The 22,219-nt window shown below is 38.9% G+C and overlaps 1 protein-coding gene across 7 annotated transcripts in view; it reads right to left on the bottom strand.

Moving 5' to 3' along the window:
- Positions 1-22,219, bottom strand: part of mid2 (midline 2) — a 181,357-nt gene that overhangs the window by 10,989 nt on the left and 148,149 nt on the right. For all 7 annotated transcript variants that reach the window (XM_080900241.1, XM_080900242.1, XM_080900244.1 and 4 more), the window contains one exon: positions 15,627-15,788. In XM_080900241.1, coding sequence (XP_080756367.1) covers positions 15,627-15,788 — 162 coding nt within the window. The remainder of the gene's footprint in view (positions 1-15,626; positions 15,789-22,219) is intronic.

Genomic DNA, 22,219 nt, shown 5'->3' with positions numbered 1-22,219 from the left:
TTCAGTAAGGCTTCTGGGTCTGCTTAGAATTTCACTGTGATTAAGAAGCCATTTTTGGAAAGGAAGCGTCTGTGATGGTTCGTTAGAGTAAAAGCATGTGAAAGACTGCCTCCCCCCCCCCTTCTTCCAGCGAGATTCTTTCTCAGGGCTTTTGCTTGTGTGTGTGAAATGTAATCATTCACTAAAACAAAGCCACGCTCTCGGTATTCCCTCTTTTGTTGTGTCAATTCACATAAATGTGCTGCACTGCAGGAAAAAAAATAGCAAATGTATCAAAGGGTACTTGAAAGCATGGTTTTATTATGAAGCTTTCCTTGGTGAGATGCTGATCGTTCTAGCTTCCAGCGTTCACATTCAGTTTGCAGTCTGGCATTTTAACACAACCCCAATCGCCCCCCTCCACCTGCTGGCATTTTCACCAGCTGAATTAATGAATTTCAGCGAGCAACTATAAGAAAAAACTCTGCCAGCCTCAAAAATACAAATGACAAAACATGGTCATATACTATACTGCAAAAAGTAAATCACTGAATTCCGGTGTTCCAATCACTTGCATGGCCACAGGTGTACAAAATCAAAACAGCCAGGCATGCAGACTGTTTCTACAAACATTCGTGAAAGAATGGGTCGCACTCAGGGTCTCAGTGAATTCCAGAGTGGTACTGTGATAGCATGCTGCCAAGTCTTATCATAAAATTTCCTCACTATTAAATATTCCACAGTCAGCTGTTATTGATAGTATAACAAAGTGGCACATACTACATAGAGTTTGCCAAATTTCTGCAGAGTCAGTTGCTACAAAGGTCCAAAGTTCATGTAGCCTTCAAATTAGTGAGTTCCATGAAATGGGTTTCCATGACTGAGCAGCCGCTGCACACTCCTAAACCTCATGGAAACCCTTCCAAGAAGAGTCGAAGTTGTCATAGCAGCAAAAGATGGGCATGAGGTTTAGGAGTGGACATCATATTAAACTTGACAGATTAAGAATGGGATGTCACTGAAGGACGATGTAGCGTACGATGGCACCATAGGCTTTGAAAGTTAAAGCTGATGTTTAATTGGCTTGGTAACCTTCAAGATAACAATAACAGGATAATAATAAGATCTTTTATTGTGGTTTATGATAAAACTGAGCTGCCTCACGTTCAGCTAATGAGAAACGCTATGTGCTAGCGCTGACAGCTCATAAAAACAAAGCTATTTATAACGCAGTGAAGTGACCTGGCTGTCTTCAGCTCTATGGAATATTTGGATATCAACAAGAAAGATGAAATGATGCAACACTATGTGGGAAGACCAAAGCAAATAAATGCGCCATCAATCAGTACTTCTTAAAAGTTCTTAACTACTTCTTAATAAAGGAACATTCCCAAGAGGGCAGCACTGTGGCTCATTCTTACATTTATGGAAAACAATGAAGCTCTATTGCATCGAGGAATCAGCTAACATCTGTCCAAAAAACTACTTTCTTGCTGTTTTTCATCATATAATGAAATTTCTTGACAGTGCATACAGTGATGGACTACAGAGTTTGATGCTAGACTGGATCAGTTAAGGGGATGTTCTATTCTGTGTCAATTGCTTGTTTTCCTATGGAGCTGTGATTTATTGTTTTCACTGTCAAGCAACTCAAGGTGCTGTGGGACTTCTAAAAGGTTGCCTGGCAGCTAAATAGGTCAGACTTTGCTTTTTAAATGTCTTTTCAGACTGATTTGCCCCTGACAAGCAGCCTAAACACTGTTGCTTTAAAACCCTCTGAATTGGAATGCCCCTGATTGAAAGCACACACGGCACCCATCTAAAAAGAGTAATTTCAAAAACTTTTCCAAAAAAGAAAAAAAAAAGTCAAAGTGACAGGTAGAGACAAACTGGGAGACATTTGGAGTTTTGGTTTGCAAACTCTGTTCTCTGAGATTATTAAAGAACAGAATCGTAAATCCCACTGCCAGTGTTACTTCAGGGCCCCGTGGGGGCCAGACGAGTTGTTGCAGGATTATTGTTTGTCTTGTTCTTGGAAACAGTTCTTTATGACTAATGACAGCATTTTGGGTTTTTTTTGTCTCATGCTGCATAATGAAGGTGGAACTCGACATATACCTCCCAGAAGGGCATACATAATGAATACGGATCTAAACATAACAGGTATGTTAAACACAATGTTGGAATTGGAGAGAAATTCAATATTTGGTGCTGCGTCTGATTGTTTGGACTTTCTTTTTAATAATATAGAGTCTTTATAGGATATAAATTGCCCTGAGGCGAGTGTTGCAAATTGGCACCACCTAAATCAAAAGAACTGAACTGCTTTATTTAATTTTACTGTTAATCTATTTAAAATCAAAGTCATGGAGATATTCCAGGGCTACTTTTTGTGCATGCACAGACTGTCTCTCTATTGTTTTTAATTTATTTGACAGATCAGAACAAACGGGGAGTTAGAAGTAGCACTGACATGCAAAAAAGATCAACTATCTACCAGGAATGCTTTAAAATCCCAGTATGCACCATGTGCCACTATTCTATGTGGACGCTTCCTCTTCTCCTCCTCTATAGCTTTCCAACCTCTGCTCCGATTTACCTCCTGTTTCTTCATCTCATCTCTACCTCCGACTGTTTACTTTAAGGAGTGCGTGGTAGCTCGGGGCCTGTCATCAGAGATGCATGCTGGGTAAATATTATTGCAGGCCCTTTAACACGAGGAGGGACGTGTATCCCTGGGGCACCTTGACATGTGATATTTTCAGCTGGGATTTTAGCTGCTTACCTAATATTGTGTCTAGGATCTGAGGAACACACACATACACACACCCACAAACTCTCTGGGGTTTGCTGGCTCCCTGCTTTGTACACACACAATATGACTGCCCAGAATAGTTTACCAATAGAATGACAAACATTGTTAAGTCAACAGTCCAGTGTTTGACTGTCAGCAAAGTTGCTGCCTACAGGAAGGCAAGTATTCATTCAGATTGGGTTTTGTTTAGACATAAACAATATGCTCACTCAAAATAGAGGCTAGTCTTTAGTTAAAACAATAGAGCTGCTAAATGAAGACATATTTAAGCCTGGGTTTATATTGTTGGTGCTCCTCCGTCAGACAGTTTCTTTTGTTCTAGAAAATTACAGTGGAGGCTTCACGCTGTGGGACAGCTCCAAATGTTAAGCCAGAAAGCTGGAATGTGAATGCGTCTGGTCATTGTAAAAACACACTATCATAGCTAAACTGACAACATATCAGTGGAGATGAGAATGTAATAGCTAGAAATATTCACAAAAAATTTAAAAAAAACCTGTCATGTTCAAAAGAAGCTGTTCATGGCCTTAGCTGAGGAAATTCCAACTTATAGTTGAAATCAAGCTGCACCGGCACTTCAAAATCAGAAGTTATGAGTGGGACAGCCTGCTCCATAGGACTATAGTGAGTGGCCTGCAGTGTGGAATAATTTTAGACTGTATATAAAAGATGGACACAGCCACCGTGACATCATGTCTGGTTTTGCAGTCTAGAGGATCTTGGTTGTGGGTGTACTGGTGTTTTACTGGTGTTTGAAAACCTGACTTGACAAAGAGCAGATCTGACTTAAAAACCCAGGAAGACACACTCAAGAGCATATCCTGCTTTATTTTCTGTTTCACTCTAACTGGAACTACATTTTTGCAAAATAATAAGGTCGTAGATCAAGAAAGTGGTAGGGCCTTTATTTGCTTACAGTTCTATATAATCAGACGTCTCGTTCCAACTGTCTATGGGAACAACAGTCAGACACAGACAGATAGAGAGAGGCACTGCATGATAAACTGTAAGACCAATCTACATAACATGCAAAAAAGCCACTCATTCTAAGTTTAAATCTGTTCTCTGTCCTAAATAACCAAACTGCTTCATACTCTGAGTGCAGCTTTGCTTCTTGTTGACATGAATTCATTACCGAGACAGACAGGCAATTAAAAAAATGCACAAACAGGGCACCGCCTAACAGAAGCAGTCTGGATTAATATGGGTTCTTGTTGTTTTGTGAGCTACAACTTTAATAAATTGTGACCGAGCAGAAATGCAAACTTAATTGAATTTAATGCTTAAAAATGCATAAAAATATTTTTTTGCTTAAGCACAAATGTAATCATTATTATGTCGTTTTCAAAAAAGACGTTTTTTAAATGACTAAATGCTTCAATTTAAAATAATATTTTACTATCATAATTTTTTCTATAATAAATAAAAGATATATTAAAGAACAGTAAAGCAAATATCTGTGAAGAATACGAGTCATAAAAAGAAAACGTGCTTTTTCTGTACTTAAATAACACCACTCTGTGCTTGTTTAAAGTGAATGTGTTTCCCATTGAAGAATTACAAAGTGTAACTGGACTGGCATATTGCACTTTTACCCCATCTCTCTACGTTGCTGAGGCCTGGGTTGTATTATTGGGTAAAAGCAGTAGTCTGAGGGCACTCACATCTGCAGACACTCATCCCTGCAAAGAGCTATTTGGTGTCTTTTATTCACCCAACACTCTTCCTTTCTCACTCTCAATCTGTCACGTTTCATCCACTTGCACACGCTCTCTCTGTAGGTTTCTGGCTCCATTTTTTGAAGACAGTCATGTAGAAACCTGGTCACAGTTCAATCTGAGGTAAATGCACAGTTGTGATACTAAAAGGTCACACAAGCACACTTGCTTGTACAGCACTGCGCAAAAGTCTTAAGCAACCCTTCATTTTTTCTTATATGTCGGAAAATGAGAAATAGGTGCGGTGATTTATTGAAACGTGTCCAAACATACATCTAAATTTAGTATATAAGGCAAAATCAGTTTGTACAATTCTAACAAGCTTTAAAGTCAAGATTTGGTATGCCCACCTTTATTCTTCAACAAAGTCTGAACTCTCTTAGGCAAACTGTTATCACTTTTTCAGATGATTTTTAGATGATATTGGATGGATATTGGATGGTGGATCAAAATGTGACGGTGTTTTTCAGTGTTCATAATTACATCAGTTTTGACAAGTTCTCAAACACCACTGACTAAAATACAGAATGAAGCCATGACATATCCTCAACCGTGGTTTACAGATAGCTGTAGACACTTCCTGCCATAATTTCCTCCCGACCTACTACATACATCCGCTTCCGCTTATCTTTTTCAGGGTCGCAGGGGGCGCTGGAGCCTATCCCAGCTTTCATAGGGCGAGAGGCGGGGTACACCCTGGACAGGTCGCCAGTCTGTCACAGGGCCAACACACAGAGACAAACAACCATTCGCACCCACATTCACACCTATGGGCAATTTTGACTGCTCAAATAACCCTTCTCCACTATAATAACCTATCCCCACTAACAGCATGTCTTCGGACTGTGGGAGGAAGCCGGAGTACCCAGGGAGGACCCACGCGAACACGGGGAGAACACAGAAACTCCACACAAAAAGCCCCCGGCCTGATGGTGGAATTGAACACAGGACCTTATTTCTGTGCAACAACAGTGCTAACCATCGTGCCACCATGCCGCCGATTTAAACGAAAGTTTAAAATGTATTTCTTCACCTGTTAACAAACTAAAAATCTCCCACTTTCATCTAAAAATGATAAGACAGAATGACTGAACTGAAAATGAGAAACTGAAAAATTTCACAAAGCCTGGAGCACTTTTGCTCAAGACCCCTTTGAAAAGTTGAAAGAAACTAGAAGAAAAATATGGAGACATGAGGAGTGGCTCAAGACTTCTGCGCAGTACTGTACATGCACATGCCCCTCTTAGCATCATGCTTAATTCATATGTTATTCAAAAAGCTGTGAGTTACTTCACATGTTGGCTGCGAGCATCCCACAGCAAAGTGATACTTCCATATGCTCCAGCGTTAGTGCCACTGTTCACTTTCAGGCACTCGAGGTTTAGCTTTTATTAGACTGACCTCAAAAGCCAGTGAAAGCTCTAGGACATGATTTTAAACGTTGTCTCAATCAAGCCAACCTGAATTTCAAAAGGATGAAAACATTTAAAGATTGAACACTTGAGATGGGTAGTATATATATAAAAAAAAGAAAAGATAGAAATCTCTGTTGCAGAAAATGAGCAGGTGTCTTATTTTACTCCTTTTTAATTGTAAAATGTTGTTGAGTAGCTTCAAGATGCTGCCTTCAGGCGGAAATGTGGACTGGACTACAGAGAGCTGTTGGTAAGATGAAAGATGAAAATTTTTTTAGCTCCTAATGAGATCACATGAAGCAGTTTATATGCTTTTAACCTTCCTCTCGTGTTAGCTTTCTGTTATCATCTCTTATGTTAGCGGGTCGGTTTTGACCCGTGAATTAAATCAGCTATAAAATATACTAAAAACAATAAGTTATCATCCAATTTGTTTCTCATCTCTTGGTTACCTTGTTAGGCTTCCTTATCCATGAAAATGTTGGTTTTAATACTTTTGGCGTGGGCCTCTGGGTCTTTTTTTGTCACTGTACCCCTCGATTTCAATTTTAAAAAAATTGTAAAATTAACCTCAAGAGAATCATATTAATAAATAAAAGGTTTCTGTGTTACCTGAGTATTACTGAGGGGTATAGGACACATCTCTTAAATAAATCTGTTTTATTGATTTTTTTCATTTTAAGATTAATAACTAAAATGACATCTATGGTGTTACGGGTCAATTTCGACCCATAGACATTTACATCAAGAAAAGACAAAAAAAGGTTGTTTTTTTCAGCAGTAGACCTTTAATATAAACTGAAAAAAAGAAAAAGTCCACTCCTCCTTTGTTTTGGTTATAGCCGTGGGTAATTGTGGGCTTTTTATCACTTCCCAATGATACAGCTTCACCTCAGTTTCCTTTGTGAAGTTCTTGTCCGTGGTCATATCTGGTAAAAAATAAAATAAAATAAAATATCACAAGCTGATCCTGCAGTCCAGTGGTCATATGGAGGACCACACATTTTCATTGTTTCTTCTCAGGAGTGCCACTCGCAGCTTTGACTGTGAAAATCTGTACATTCCAGGCATAGTTGGTTTTTGCATCACAGGCTTCCCAGATTTTTCTGCCGTTTTTCCCTGGCTTACTGGGTATATATTGCCGGAAGGGGCATTTTCCTCAAAAAGTGGACAAGACGTTCATCCACTGTCACTGGCCCTGGGATGAACATCAGTGGAAGAAACTGCACCCATCTCTCCCAGACATCCCTGATGGGAGCAAGCTTGTCAGACCTCGGTCTGATCTCTCTGTTGTCAAATCTGAGGACTCTTGAATCAAAATGATATCAAATGTGTGAAGTGACATCGTTGCCCAGAAAATGTTTCTGCCTGTCGATGCATCCCATAGACCAGGGCTGCCCAATCCCAGTCCTCGAGAGCTACTATCCTGCAGCTTTTAGATGCATCCCTACTCCAACACAGCTGAATCAAATGGTTTGATTACCTCTTCAGCATGCCATCATGTTTGGCAAAGGCCTGATAACAAGCCATTCATTTGATTCAGCTGTGTTGGAGTAGGGATGCATCTAAAAGCTGCAGGATAGTAGCTCTCGAGGACTGGGATTGGGCACCCCTGCCATAGACGATCAGTGGCCTCATTGCAGCATCTGTACACTCCAGCAAGAAGAACACCAATGAAAGCATCCAGGTATTCCTCATCATGTCGCCATGGACTTTTTTTTCCTTCAAGGTTTATCATAGTAATGATGATTCTTTCTAGTGACAATGGCATAAATATCTCAAAACATCTCTTGATGTCACTGACTTTGGTCAGAGCAAACCTTGTGATTCCAGGGGTCATTTTGATGACATTTGCAGCAGCTGCCCTGCCATGTACATCATGAGGTACTGAGCTCCAAAAGATCTTACCATTTTTGGACTTGAATCTTTCAGCAGGAGTAGCTTCAGCACCAGCGACCTCCACCTCTGATCAGATGTGTCTGTGTCTTCTGGATGATAGTCCACATTGTCTTCCTCCTTAGAAACCTGCCCATCTGAATCGCTATGCTGCTCTGTGTCCTCTCCTTCATTTTCACCAAAAATATGATCCTGAACTTGGCTCACTGTGAATCTTCTTCTCATTTTTTGTATGCTGCAAATTGTAAATGTGCACTCTGGAAGTCAAATGGCCACTCAAATAGTGAATTCACCTCACATGCCCATGTTTATTTTGTTTTGTTTTTGTGCAGGTATACTGCAAAAAACATGCAAAATAAGAATCCCCTAAAGCTCATATGATTAGGAGAGGTGCTTGCTGTAAGTGTTTTAGCTGACAGTGCACTTATGATTTCAGTTTTGGCTTTAATTATTGCTTTATACTCATAATATTATACCTGGGTCGAAACTGACCCTAACAACACAAAGGTCATAATTTTAACTAGGGCATTTTATAATTTAGTGAAAATATTTTTTTTTGGTTTTATTTTGTAGAAATAGAGGTTCCTGACAAAGTCAAAAAGCCTTGATACAATAAACAAATCTATGTGGTTTTTTTATGCATTTGAAATTTAAAATGGGTCGGTGCCGACCCTAACACGAGAGGAGGGTTTAAACATCTCCCACCGGAGCCACAAAATGATTTATACAGTATGCAAATACTATTTATTTATTTTTACATACTTTTATGCCATAGTAGTGTAGTAAAACTGGTGAAATGCTCCTTTATTATTCCTGGATTCCACCACAATACATCCTAAATTTTCAAGATTCCCGAAAAACAATTTAACATAATAATCCAACTTCTTGAATATCTTTTAATACGAAGAAGACTTTAAAACAAATGTTTAAAGTATTTGGTGCTAATACCTGTAGGGCTGCCCAGTGTTAAGACTGAAAGGTGTATCATCTTTAAAAAAAAAAAAAAAAAAAAAGGATAAGCATGACCTCTGAGATTATTTGACAGATGGCATAAAGATTGAAAAATAGACTCCAGACGAGGCGATCATATGCCATAGCCAGGGGTAACAGAGGCCAGCGTGCCAAGAAAGGGGTTAGAGAGGGACACAAAAGCGGAACATGAAAAGTCTGAGGCCACAACAAGCTGTTGCATAACAAAAAAAGACCTTAACAAACGGAAAAAAACAACAAAGGCCATGTCGAATTCCTTCACTTTATTTTAACACGATCAGCTCCCATAAAATGTCTTTTAGAATTTGTGATGGTAATTGGTGTAATATATTAAGCATTTCCTTATGCATTCAGTGCTTTGCATTAAATTGCAATTTGTGTCCTCTGAGGTCAAATAAGACGAGTTTATTCAGTTTATTTGCTTGCGATTAAGTCAACATCTGTGCTTATTAGGAAACTTGTTCACATTTAGTTAGGCTCTCTGAGTCTGTGTACCATATTTGTTAGTTTCAGTTCATAAAATTTAAATTGTTATAATTATTAAAACTATTAATATCTTCGGGAATTCACCTTGTTTTGAGGTTTGAGAGTTGCTGCAATCCCAAATATGATCTGCAGCAATTTAAGGAGTCATGTTGTTGAAAAGGCAGGATTGTGATGCATGACTTTATAGTATCTGGTAGTGCTACATGTCAAAATGCTCTTTGCTTGCAACCCTCTGCCTGAAATATGATGAGCTTAGGTTAAAAGCCCCCAGATCCTCTCATCCTAAAATACTGAGACAGCTAAACCTTCCAATCTAGTCACAGACAAAAAAGAGACTTCAAGTGCAAGTTCTGACCTCAAAAAGCTTGCTACTTGAGCCCACAGAGCAGCAGTCAGAAGGAAAAAACTCTAATAAGCTTGTCAAAGTGAGATATCTGTGATCGGTTTTGTTGTGACCCATTTTAATCCAAAATCACTATTCGACTTCACCAGAACAGATGAGTGAGGCTCTGTAATCTCAATACCAATTCTTCTGCCAAAAATAAAGTGGGAGAGGAGAGGGAGAATGAGGGACAAAAACATGTGAAGAGGCTGACACAAACACAGGTGTCATAATGAAAACCACAAAACCTCAATCATGGATAAAAATATTAATGTTTTTTGTTATTTTGATGGCTTGTCTAAACCATTACAGCAGAACGAAATGCTGGTTGCCAATCACCGACTCAGAATCTCAACCACTGTTGGCTGTGGGTGGACAAGCTTCTTTCCCCTGATAGCACAGGCTGCCAGAGGAGAGGAAGAATGACAGCATGGGGGTAGAGGGGGAGAGAGAAAATCATTCAATATTGCACTAAACTACAGCTTTAGCCTATGTAGTGCATTATACTAATGCATATGATATACTTTGTCGTGTGCTATCTTGCACTACGCTGTAGTGGCAAATATGTATGGTAATAGGCAGTGGACAGAGATTTCGTTTATGTGTGGGTGGGTCTGACTGTTTCTTACATGAGAGCTCATGGTGACTTACTATTCTGTTCATACGGTTAAGAGTATACATATATCTATATAATATACATAATGCATTTGACCTCAGTTTATTAGTAAAGCCAGGCATGATTCTCTTTAATGTCAACCATAAAACCAGTATTTACTACATATATCACAACTTTTTATGTAGTCAGTACACTATTGTTTAAATATAGGTATTTTAAAATTATTCACTATGTGTAGTACAGTATAGTTTAGACTGTGATTTTAGCTCACTGGTAGGTGTTTGCTAGGCAACATGATGCATAATGAAAAAATTAGATGTTGTCGCAAAATAAAAATGATTTCCTGAGGTGGTATTTGTGTATGCACATTATATTTGGGTCTTTTTAGTTTATTGGTAGGTTGCTAGGCAACAAGATCACATCATATCTCAATGTCACTGCTGTGAAATAAAAATCCTTGTATGCTTTTATAAGTCGTCGAAAGTGCATAAACTCAAAACTCAACAAGTGGATTGTTTTAGCCTGTTGGTAAGTGGTTGCTAGGCAACACGCTTGATGTTGTAGTTTCTGATATAGATGAGAACCTTCAGGGAGCCTTGCTCAACTCCTGATCATGCAGGAAGAGTTGACAAACAAACAGAGATTTCATGTATTATAAAAAGATTACTGTAAACTGTCAATAGACAATCTCTGACCATATCATGTCAATAAAGCTTTACTGAACTGAAATAAACTGGGAAATTTCCAGATGGCAGTATCTCATACAGTGGAAAAAAGGATATGCTGGTGAGGAGGGTGATAGTGCTTTCTAGAAGCCTGCTAAGACGAATACTTAATACTAAAATATGTTAAATCAGTGACATAAAGTAAAAAAGGTTCAAACCTTAACTATGCCTATATATTCCAAGTGTATCCTGATGACAGTTAATCCTAAAAACCACTCCCGGCATAGGCTGAAATGAGCTGGCATATCAGCTGCATTTTTGCTTCACTGCACTTCGGCTGCAATTTTAGACTGATTTTAAAATTTTATTGAGCACCCCTGGGGCACATCCTAAATTAGCGATATCGCTGAGGTTTTAACTTATTATATGCCACAGCTGAACCTGATGAATATTCCCGCAAAATAGACTGTGGGTGATGTGACTTTGTAGATACAGCCATGACGTCTCTTTTACTGTTTTTAAAAGAGGAATGTTAAGAATGATTCATCTTTGAGTTGAACTAGTGATAAATTATGATGATACCCTGCAATATTCATCATGGTTGTTGTCAAGCAGCACTAACATATTACCTTATCACTTGATATGGGAGCCTCTAGAGGGGACTTAAATTTGACATTCATTGTAGCTTGCAGTGCAACCAAGAAGCCCCACATTACAGAGAGGTTGGTGCTGTAAGACTTCAGCAAAGGAAAAAATAGTCACAGAATCCATCAATAAATCCAGACTGCTGGAGAACACTGAATCAGATCTAGGTGTAAAACTAAACAAGACTGTCAGTACACAAAATTATTATCTGGAATAAATGTTTAGACCACTCACAATAATCACTCAAAATCAGCAGGAACCACACAGAAACAGCTACTTACAAACTACGGATAGTGGTTTATTTTAAAATACAAATAAATAACCTCTGTGGTGTTTGTCACTAGTTTTGTCACTGGACCTGGTGTAGTGTACTGACAAGTAAATGTTAACAATGTCTATTTAGTGTAGGGCTGAACGATATATCGCATTTGCGATAATATCGCGACATGATCAAGTGCAATTTTCTAACCGCAAAGGCTGCGATTATACTCTGGACATGTCCAAATTCATGGGCTGCATCCTCCTGAGGCCGCATTTGTAGACCGATTACGTCACAGCGACGCGCCGAAGGCTGTCCAAATTCGTAGACTCCTCCGAATGTAGCCGACAAATGCGTCCTCCTTTTCCCCGAATTTGAAGGATGGGTCGGGTGTGTCCTTCGTGGCCTACCATATCCCAGAAGTCATAGCGCGGCCCAGCCAAACTCCAGTTTCCAGCAATGGCGGCCGCTACTAAGTTTTAAAATTACTCATACTAATCTTTCTGGGTCACAAAATAAACTTTTAACATATTTTCAGGCGAGAAAGTAGTTGTGTAAACATCAAATATCTGCTCGGTTTATCAAGATATCCCATATTTGCAAAAGTGCTTCGACGTTTTCAGAGGCGTCTGCTACCCACCAGCTCGACAGCTAGCCGGGAGCTCGAGGGTTACTGATGCGGCCGAGAACGGCACAACTCCCGGCACATTATTTTCAGATCACCGCGGACTTTCGCTGCTCGGGTTAAACGTAATATATAAGTCACTTAGACAACCTAAAAATGTTATTGTTGGGCTTTTTTCAGTGTTTTGTTTGTTCGTGAGTAAATCGGTTTGGCTGAGATTAAAGTTATTAGATTAGATAAAATAAAACTTTATTAATCCCCCGGGTGGGTTCCTCCTTGGTTTTCACACAGCTGACTAAACGTCAAACAGAAAACTTATTAAACAGAAGTATGAGACAGTCGAGAATTTACGCCAGTGTCTGGTTATATTTTAGATAGCAAGAAGCAGACGGCCGAGTTTATTAAACTCCACCGAGACAGCGGTGACGCTAATCAGAACTAGACCGTCCAATTTCACGCCTTTAAATTTTAAAGGTGTGTTTGTGTGTGTGTTTATACAATTGCTATTATGTTTGCACTTTATGTGTAATGTTACTGACTGCAGAGATCAGTAAGATGTGTGTATTTTTTATTTATTAGTTTTATTTATTTAATATTATTTTTTAATTGAATGACTGTCTAGTAGTTCACAGATGTCGAAAAACTGAGTGTGGTAAAGCCACTGATTTTTTTTTATGTATATTTCTGCAATCTGCACATTGTACTGACTTTCATTTTAATGTTTACACCAGGGTTCCTTGTCAGCACTTTATGCTCAGATGTTTGTAAGCTAAAAATAAACTATTGTGTATGTTCAAATATACTGTTGTGATTGAAGAAGTTAAATAAAAATGTCAGTCATCAATTCATGCATCACCTCATGTCATCATAACAGAGGTCTGTCTTCCAGGAAAGAACAGTTTAAAATTAATGTAATATAGTATTGGCCATACTATATGATGTATTGCTTGTCTTTGTTTAATAATACAGAAGACAAAGACCTTAAAAAATAATCACATATCGCATCGCAATCGCAATATTGGGGCAAAAAATCGCAATTAGATTATTTTCCATAATCGTTCAGCCCTAATTTAGTGGCATAGACTTGATCCAGTGTGGTCAGTAAACAACACATTCTGTTGTGGCCATGCATTGTTAAAATGTGGTCACAATTTAATTATGTTCCCATGCAATTCTAACCAGTGACCACATCATAATGTTTGGCAAGGCAATATTTTTCCCCCATGTCCCAAAGGAGTTAAGCATTTTTAAGACTATTCTATCTCTTCAAGTTGACTCTAACCTTACATGCCCCAAAGAGTATCAGTGGTTTTATGAAGTTTATTTGCTCACATTTAGCTAACCTTAAAAACTGCATTTTTTTTACTAGCTTGTACTGTTACAGGGAAAAAGAAGCATGTTAAAGCAATGGAAAATAGTTCAAGTCTGAGGCGAGCTTTGACAGCAGCAATCTCTACCTCAGGGAGAAAACAGGAGAAAAGAAACAAAAGAGAAACAACGAAGAATCTGAAGGACGACAATTAAACAGTCTTGTAAAAACAGTGGAAATTTCTCCAAGCAGGAAAAACAACTGCTGTGTACGCGGTAAGAACAAAACGAGTACATTTATAGAAGAAGGGAGGATGCCATATCAGTTCTGCGACAGACTGGCGACAGAGGTGCTGGTGCTCAGAGTACTACAGGTTTAATCCCTGTAACATTTGCAGTGGTAAAAATAAGTTGTACTGTTGCACAACTCACTGTAATCTGACAGGTGTGTAGGAGAGGAAAAACGTGGAAAAGCTCTCTCGTGTACAGTTTACTTAATTCAGCTACTTGTACACCTTAATGTGTGTCAAAGCACAGAATACTTGTCAAGGGTCTTGCTACCAAAAGTACTGTATGTACATACTTCAAAAAGTAAGTATGCACATACTTGTAACTTAAATACACACTTTTTGGTGGGGAGAGGGTGATAACAGTAAACTTACGCTGACAAAAAGTGGCTAAAATGTGATAAGTAAACATTACAATTCTATCTTCTATGTACGAACCATTCAGGATGTGAACTCTATAAGCTAAAATAAGTGTGTGAGGATTCCTTACCCATATCCCAGTATACTTTTAATCTTACCATCACACTATTTGTGGTGTTATTACTAGAGCATTATCCATGTAGGATACTTTTTGTGTCATTTTGCAGAATTTGTAGTGGTATTGTGCTGATGGACGATGTAGTCAGAGATTAATTTTAGATCTTACGATAATCATCATAGCGTATGTATATATGAAGTCTGTATGTACAGCCAACAAGTCGCTACTGACCAAGGAAGGTATGAAGCATTTTCCAGGCTCCTTCTATTCCGAGCACAATTAAGCTAGGTGACTCATATACATGTACACGTACAGTCATAAAGCCATAATTTTCCATTTTTACAGTGTTTACAATTTCTTGAAATTGATGGCGTCAACACACCAAAAGGTAACGATATTACCAACATGTTGTATTGTTGATATAATATGGTTTTCTGAGGTCTGCAAACCATTAAATTCTGTCTATATTTACATTTTGCACAGTACCAACTTTTTTGAAATTGCACTTGTAAGAATATCGTAATATCAAATGTCTACTCAAGAAATGTCCAAACACATTTTTGACATAAATACTTTTTGTTGAAAAATTGTCAACTTTTTGATTCTCCACATCAGAGAATGATGAAAGCCTACCTTCTGGAAATATGCCTTTAAATTTTTTTACATTATACTTTTTGTTTTTTCTTTAACTGTTCATACATTTAGACTAAAATTATTCAGTGAAGATTGCATGGCCTACAGTGAATTGCTTTGAGTGTGAGTGAGTGATTGTGACAGAAATACATTAGGCACTGCTGGCACTCTTGCTGCTTTCTCCTTTCATGTATGCATATACAATGTAATAATCTAAACTAGCTCTGAATCAGCAGCAAATCTGCCACTCACTTGTAAATCAAAGACAATCCTTTGGGAAAAACACTCAGTCGTGACAACATTATGTTGCACATATGATACAGAGAGAGATGCAAACTTTTAGCTGTATTAAATATCCAAACCCAAATAACACGGCTTGTAAATATTCATGAAAAGGCTGGCAGAAGTGTAACATGTGCCTTCACTTACTGTTGGTTTTGAGGCGGGCTGGCTCACTGTTGCGACTTCCTGCTTGGTTGATAGCCTTGACGAAGAAGATATAACGGGTGCCACTCTGCAAGCCGTGCACCGTGTAGTGGTTCTGCTTGATGTTAGGTACGATCATCCAGCTGTCTGCAGAGTTGTACAAGCCTGGCAGAGCCACAGAGACACACACAAGTACACACAGCATTAGTAACAAGGTTATGTTGCCGCTTTTAAGGTAAGCAGAGTTAGTGTGTCCTGCTAAGAACCTTTTTTTTCCAGTGATGTTCAAAAGAGTAAAATCTGTTCTCAATTCCGACCAGAGGAGGGTTATTTTTCCTCAAAGCCCCCAAGTGAGTCATCCCCACCCAAATAAGGAGCTCAGAGACCACACGGCTCTCCATGTTATGCAACATTTATGTCTACATACTAATCCATCCCATTACAGTACTTTTACATCAGGTTTAGCATGACAAACTCCCCTGAGGCAATATTGTGCGTTCACTAAGCTAAAACTATAAGCCATTACGAACAAGGTACTCTCAATATAAATCTCTGAAGTAAGCGCCTCAAGGCAAAAGACTGTCATTGCCTTTAATGTTCAAATGTATGGAAACACAGGCAGTAACAGCATAACCCTATTTGGTGGGCACTTTGATTTAAAGCAGCTTGCAGTATAGAGTTGGTAATGCCAGTTAAGCTGTGCAGTCAACTGCTTCTAAACACAGTCTTCTCAGTCTCTGAGATGTAGCCGACTGTGAAAGATAAAAAAAGGAAATGTTGGCTGTGAGCTAAAGAGTTGATCGCCCACAATGGGGAGCTCCTTTGGCTTTACTCTAGCGTGAAATAACTGGATTGATTTAACACATTAAAATCACTGTTATCGCACAATTACCTGACCTACCACTCTCGTGGTAATCAAGGTATGTTTCCTGATTTCAAAGATGAAATAGGCAACTTTGAACACAAGGTGAGATTTATGCAGCTGCTTTGGAGGATTTTAGGGGAGGATTGCTGATTTATGCAAAATGGATATTGCAAAACATGCCAAGTTTGGAGCTGCTGTGCTTACGCTTTATGCATGAACATTGCGTGACATGTTATATTGCGTACCTTTTCCAAAGGCTATCATACAGGACGTGGAAAAAACAGAAACCCAAAAACTGATCACTCTTTCATGGTCTTGTGAACAACACGAGTGTATTAATAACGCCGATAGCTAAAATGAAATGAATGAACTGACAGCATGAATAATAAAACCAAGATGTGCCAACTGGAGACTATACAGAAATTCTATTTTATGGGCAAACATTTTAGAGGCAGTTTATACAAAGAACTGTGAAATTACGAACACATCCAAAAAACAACGACAAAAAACCCCCAAAAGCCATTGCCAAAACCAACAAAGCATCTTGTTTAGTAGAACCACAGCTGAGCCTAACATTTGTAGAGTTGAAAGTAGAATAACCACCCTTTTCATTGTCTCATCCTTCCTCCCAAAGCAAAATTACAAGGAAATAAAAAACACGGAAAGGGAGAGAGTTCTCTGGGCCATGCTTACCTTGTCCCATCTGGTGAGGATGCATTGTGAATTATTGAGTAAGATGGAAACAGCATGCATAAGTAATGGCTGAGAGTCTGCTTGTAAATATAAATACTTCACAGGACGCAAATAAGGCCTTTAAAAGTGAGGTGCCTTTAAGAATGAATGAGGGGAGAGGACTCTTAAGGCTGGAGTGGGAGTTGGGGCTACATTTTTTACACAAGCTTTTCTAAGACAAAGAAAGCACAAGCGACACGTCTTCCTTTAATATGACAGAACCTAATTTACACCTTTACACCAGGTACACGATCCATTTTACATGCAAATGTGTTTTATTTCATCCTAGACATCAAGAGCTTGTGTATGTATATGTACAGTATGTCTGTGCATCTGTTTGTGTCGCCGTTTTCTCGGAAGCAGGCAGACGAGAAGGGAAGAGCAACATGAAATATCTGGGGAACGGAATAGGGTTTGTCTTTGATGATGCAATATAAAGTTAATGGTGACAGCGTGTGTCTCACTGTGTCCTTGCATGGGTATGTCTTAGTCCTCTGTTCATTTCTTATAAAACAGCCCTATACGTGTGTGTATGTGCGTGTGTGCTCATCTTACTTTACTTGTACAGGTTAATATTGTCTGACTGGCCTTCAACAGTGACTGAAATCTCATCGCCATTTACTCTTAATGTATTATATCGCTTCTAAGACTGATCTGGTGTGGATCAATCTCAGAACTGTTCCCTATTGAGATGCACAAAGCGCAATTTTTTACCCCTGCACTTTGGGCTTCCCTTGCGCCCACTGTGAATCTGCTTCTCACCTGTGATAATCATTTTAATATTTCACCACAGGCAATGTTTACGAGCACACATGAATAACAGGTGGCGGAGGGAGACAGCAGGCAGATATTGCTAGCGCGATTACCAGGCAGGCCTTCCAGAAACACAGTACAAACCGGCGACAGGAACGGGGAAAGTGGCTGATGTCATGCGGAGATGGAAGCAGAGGGAAAGAAGGAAATTACTACTCCCAAACAAAGCGGATGCTGCATTTCTTTTTAGGCAAGTGTAATTGTGGTAGATATTATTCATATCGCAAAGAAAGTGTATTAGGAAATACAGCTACTTGTTTTTGTACTCATAATTAGCTATTAATACCACTCTCCTGTACACACAGATGATAGAGCCAAGGTGTAAAAGGCTTTGCATAAAGACTAGAAAAAACTAAGCTGGCTCTATCCTAAGGTACTAACTACCTATTTTCTAAGAAGACAGATATTTATTTACACTATTAAAAAGCAAAGCAGCATTATGTGGAATATGAGGACCCACCCCAACAGGTCGCGGCAGATGGCCACCCCTCCACGAGCCTGGTTCTGCCGGACGTTTCTACCTGTTAAAAGGGAGTTTTTCATACTATTATTGGATTTTTCTCTGTATGTATTATTGTAGGGTCTAATATATATAGCACCTTGAGGTGACTGTTGTTGTGATTTGGCGCTATATAAATAAAACTGAATTGAATTATACTAAATGTATATCTGTAAAAAGATCATTTATGGCAAATCTATTATGACCTTTTATGCTGTTTTACCCATGTTCTGTAGCCCTGAACCTTTCCTGACACTGCCCAAGCTGTACATAAGAACCGGTAATTAAATGTTTTTACGTGCGTCTGTGAGAATAAAGCAAGTAACTGTTCTGTGATTTCACAGCATGCCAACGAGTGTTGCGTGTTCTGCCTCTGGCATGCACGGCGTCACTTGAAGCATTAAGAGTTGCTGATGGGTGCTATATGTGAGAACAGGCAACGGCAATGTCCCGACTTGATTCTCTCAATATTTTCCAAGGTGTTATGACATTAGAAGGTTGTAGTATATAATGAAAAAGGATAAAATAAAATAGTGTACAACTAAGTGTGTTTAAGAGCCTCAACAGAAATGCACAGACAAGCCTCAAAATGATAATGCAGACTTTCACAGTCAAATCTGGTTGAAAATCAAGATGGAAAAACAAATATTTATGAGGAAGTAAATGTGTAACTGGATAATCCATGATGCCAGTTGGCAGATGGCACCCGCATTCGTCAACAGCACTAGACACAACAACTTTCAGAGGGCCACAGGTAGCAGCCACACACAAGATGGTATTTGGTTTCACTTGCTGATTCTATTTTCTGCCGCTTTGCTTGGATGATCCTGCAAAGGCAGGGTTCACAAGGCACCACAACCCCACTTCTCCTCCTCATGGGAAGGCCAAGTCTGAAGATGTGGCCAGGCGAGAAAAAGGAGAGAGACAAGATGGCACTCAAGTGGGAGCATTTAGCCACTTGGAAAGTTAGAGAAAAATACTATGGTAAAAACTCAAGTGGCAAACTGGGCTAAATGAATTTCTCCATTTCTCAGTTTCTCCTACGAATCTCTAAGGACTCTGTGGCAGCACACGGCTGAATATCTGAGTCACTCAGTCTATCATAGCTGAAATGTATCCTGATGTTTCAAATGGCTAGAGCACTTAAGTTGCATGGTTAGATGGAGAAATGTCAGGCCACATAGAGGAGAAGAGAGAAGAGGAGATGAAAAGATTAGAGAGGCACAGGTGTTTGTGTGTGTATTTGTGTGCGTATGTGCTTGAATGTGCACGATTATGTACATTAATCACATCCTTCTCATATCAGTAAGTGGTTTTCACCTCCCCTATGTACCCATTATCCACTCTGATTTTCACCAGTCCATCCGTTTGTTTTCTCCTTGGCAGTGGCCTTTCTTTCACTTCATTTACGTCGCGATAGCCATTCGGTTATAATGCTGATTAGAAAACAAAAGCTAGATGGAGACAAATGCATAAAATCCCATTTAGGAATATTATGTTTGTGTCATTCTACGGTATAATATATATATTTCTGCATTTAAATGTCAAAAAACTGAATACTGCTCACTTGAATACTAACATGTTTTAAATAACATTCAAACCCCCTTAAAATACACATTTATATTTAATGTAATGGTGCCTCAAATTTTAGTCATTTGCTAGTAGCATTATAACAAGTCAGTCACAGAGCTAATGATTAGAAACTAATTAGAAAATAAAACAATAAGCATAATTTCTGCCTGTGTCCCAATATGTAGATTTTTACTGGCAATAGTGTCATAATTTATCACTGCATCATTTTACTGCCATGCTGTCTTTTGCTATAAAGACATTTGAATATGTGCACTTAAATTGCCCAATAATGTTATGAAGGGAAAGACCGTGTTTAAGTGTAAAAACCTGAAAAGGACGACAGCCTGTTTGACTTTAAAGGATTCAAAAAGATTCAGAAGAAGAAGAAGAAAAAGAAGACCTGTGCTCTGAGTCCTGGTTCCTAAATGAGAGAAGTGACCCAGAAGTAGCTGTGTGGTGACCAAATGAAACAAATACTAAGAAAAGTAGCTTCATTGCTTCCTTTATTACCTCCTTTAGCAGCGGATGCACTGGATCATCTTTAATTGAAGGAGAGGAAACGATGCATCATCTCAATGTTCATGAACACACTTATCAAAATTGAGAAAGTGGTGCAGATCAGCTAAATGTTAAAAGTAAGTACATGTTCTATTGCATACCATAACCTACTGATGTACTTTGAGTTTTTAAAAACATCCTTTTAAATGCACTGGTGAACTATGACTGTGTCGCTGCTGTAATAAAAATCTGCTGCTTGTCAAAAAGTCGTATGAAGTCTTGCATGTTCTTGCATGAAGAATGCACGCTCTCAAGATAATGAGCTTGATCAAAATGTGTTTAATTTTCTTTAAAACTCAGTTTGCATTGGTAACGTCCATTGCTGTATTGCTGGGATTGTGATGGATGGATGAAGGGAATTTTATTTGGGTCCTTTCCAAGGAGCTGGAAAGGAGTTGCGCTCCTCAGCAGGAAAATAAATTTTATTCCACTTTATTGGCTAAGCAGGTCAAATTAGTGTGATTGCAGGGTGATCTACTAATAGCGTGCTACTTACAAAGATGCAGCCAGTTCATTTTGATAATAACTACCATTCTGCCAAGAGCAGCGCAACTTAGCGGCTCAAAAACCAGCAGTCCTGATGAGGAAGCATGTAATCTGCTAACCTAAATAATACAGTCTGAGCACGGGTCTTAAGTATGCGTTTCTCACTGATAACGGCACGGCAATTCAGATTACTGAGAGGAGGCAAAAGGAGAATCAATATGTTTTTGATACAAGGGTTAATTCTTCTGATAGAAATTGATGTTGCCTGTTTGTGGTGCTGCAGGTTGAGAGTCAGCTGGAGACGTGAGTTGTTATAAAGTATTCCAGTGTATAGACCTGAAATCTGTGCGTAACAGCGTGTAATCTGTGTGATGTGTAGAAGAAGACCAAATATTATCTGTCATCAGATCCAGAGCCCTCCATTTGTTAATGAAGATAGTGTTAAAGTACCATATACAGAAATGTGTGCATTGCTTTTTTTTTGGTACCTTTATTATTCAGGAGCAGAATTATTTAGGGCTTGGCTCTAAACATTCAGGGTGAGGACCGGCCGTAAAAGTCCAGCCTTTGTAATAAAGATGTTTTTCATTAGTTTTTCTCGCCTATTTGGCCATCTTCTCAACATTGTTACTGCAAGTGCGGCCCGATACTCTGTGCACCACATTTTAAATCCTCACCAATTCTCCTACACACCTGTCATTGAGCCTTTACTTGATCTCATGATGTTTTTAGATGAGGTCAAGAAAAAGCTGCCAGGAAAAGAAGGTAATATTTCAGATTTTAATACTAGAATTAGGAGCCTGCTGAGTCAGCCACGTGACGGTGATAGTGGATTGAAATTTGCTCTGAAAACTAAGCATTTGCTCTTATAAACTGCAGTATGATCTCTGTTCTATTATAAAACACCTCTAGTAATTGCAATTCATATCTAACGGGAAAAGCACTGAAAGCAAAACACTTTCATCATGGTCGTGTTTAGTTAGATTAAATCTGTTTGATTCTTGCCGACTTTGATCTGCTAGCAGAATAAATGTTTGGGAAATATCACAAGTACATTGTACTGTTACAGCC

Source organism: Rhamphochromis sp. 'chilingali', assembly GCF_963969265.1.
Source record: "Rhamphochromis sp. 'chilingali' genome assembly, chromosome: 13".
Classification (NCBI taxonomy): Eukaryota; Metazoa; Chordata; class Actinopteri; order Cichliformes; family Cichlidae; genus Rhamphochromis; species Rhamphochromis sp. 'chilingali'.
The sequence above is the reverse complement of the archived record's forward strand: the minus strand, read 5'-3'. Positions and strand labels throughout refer to the sequence as shown.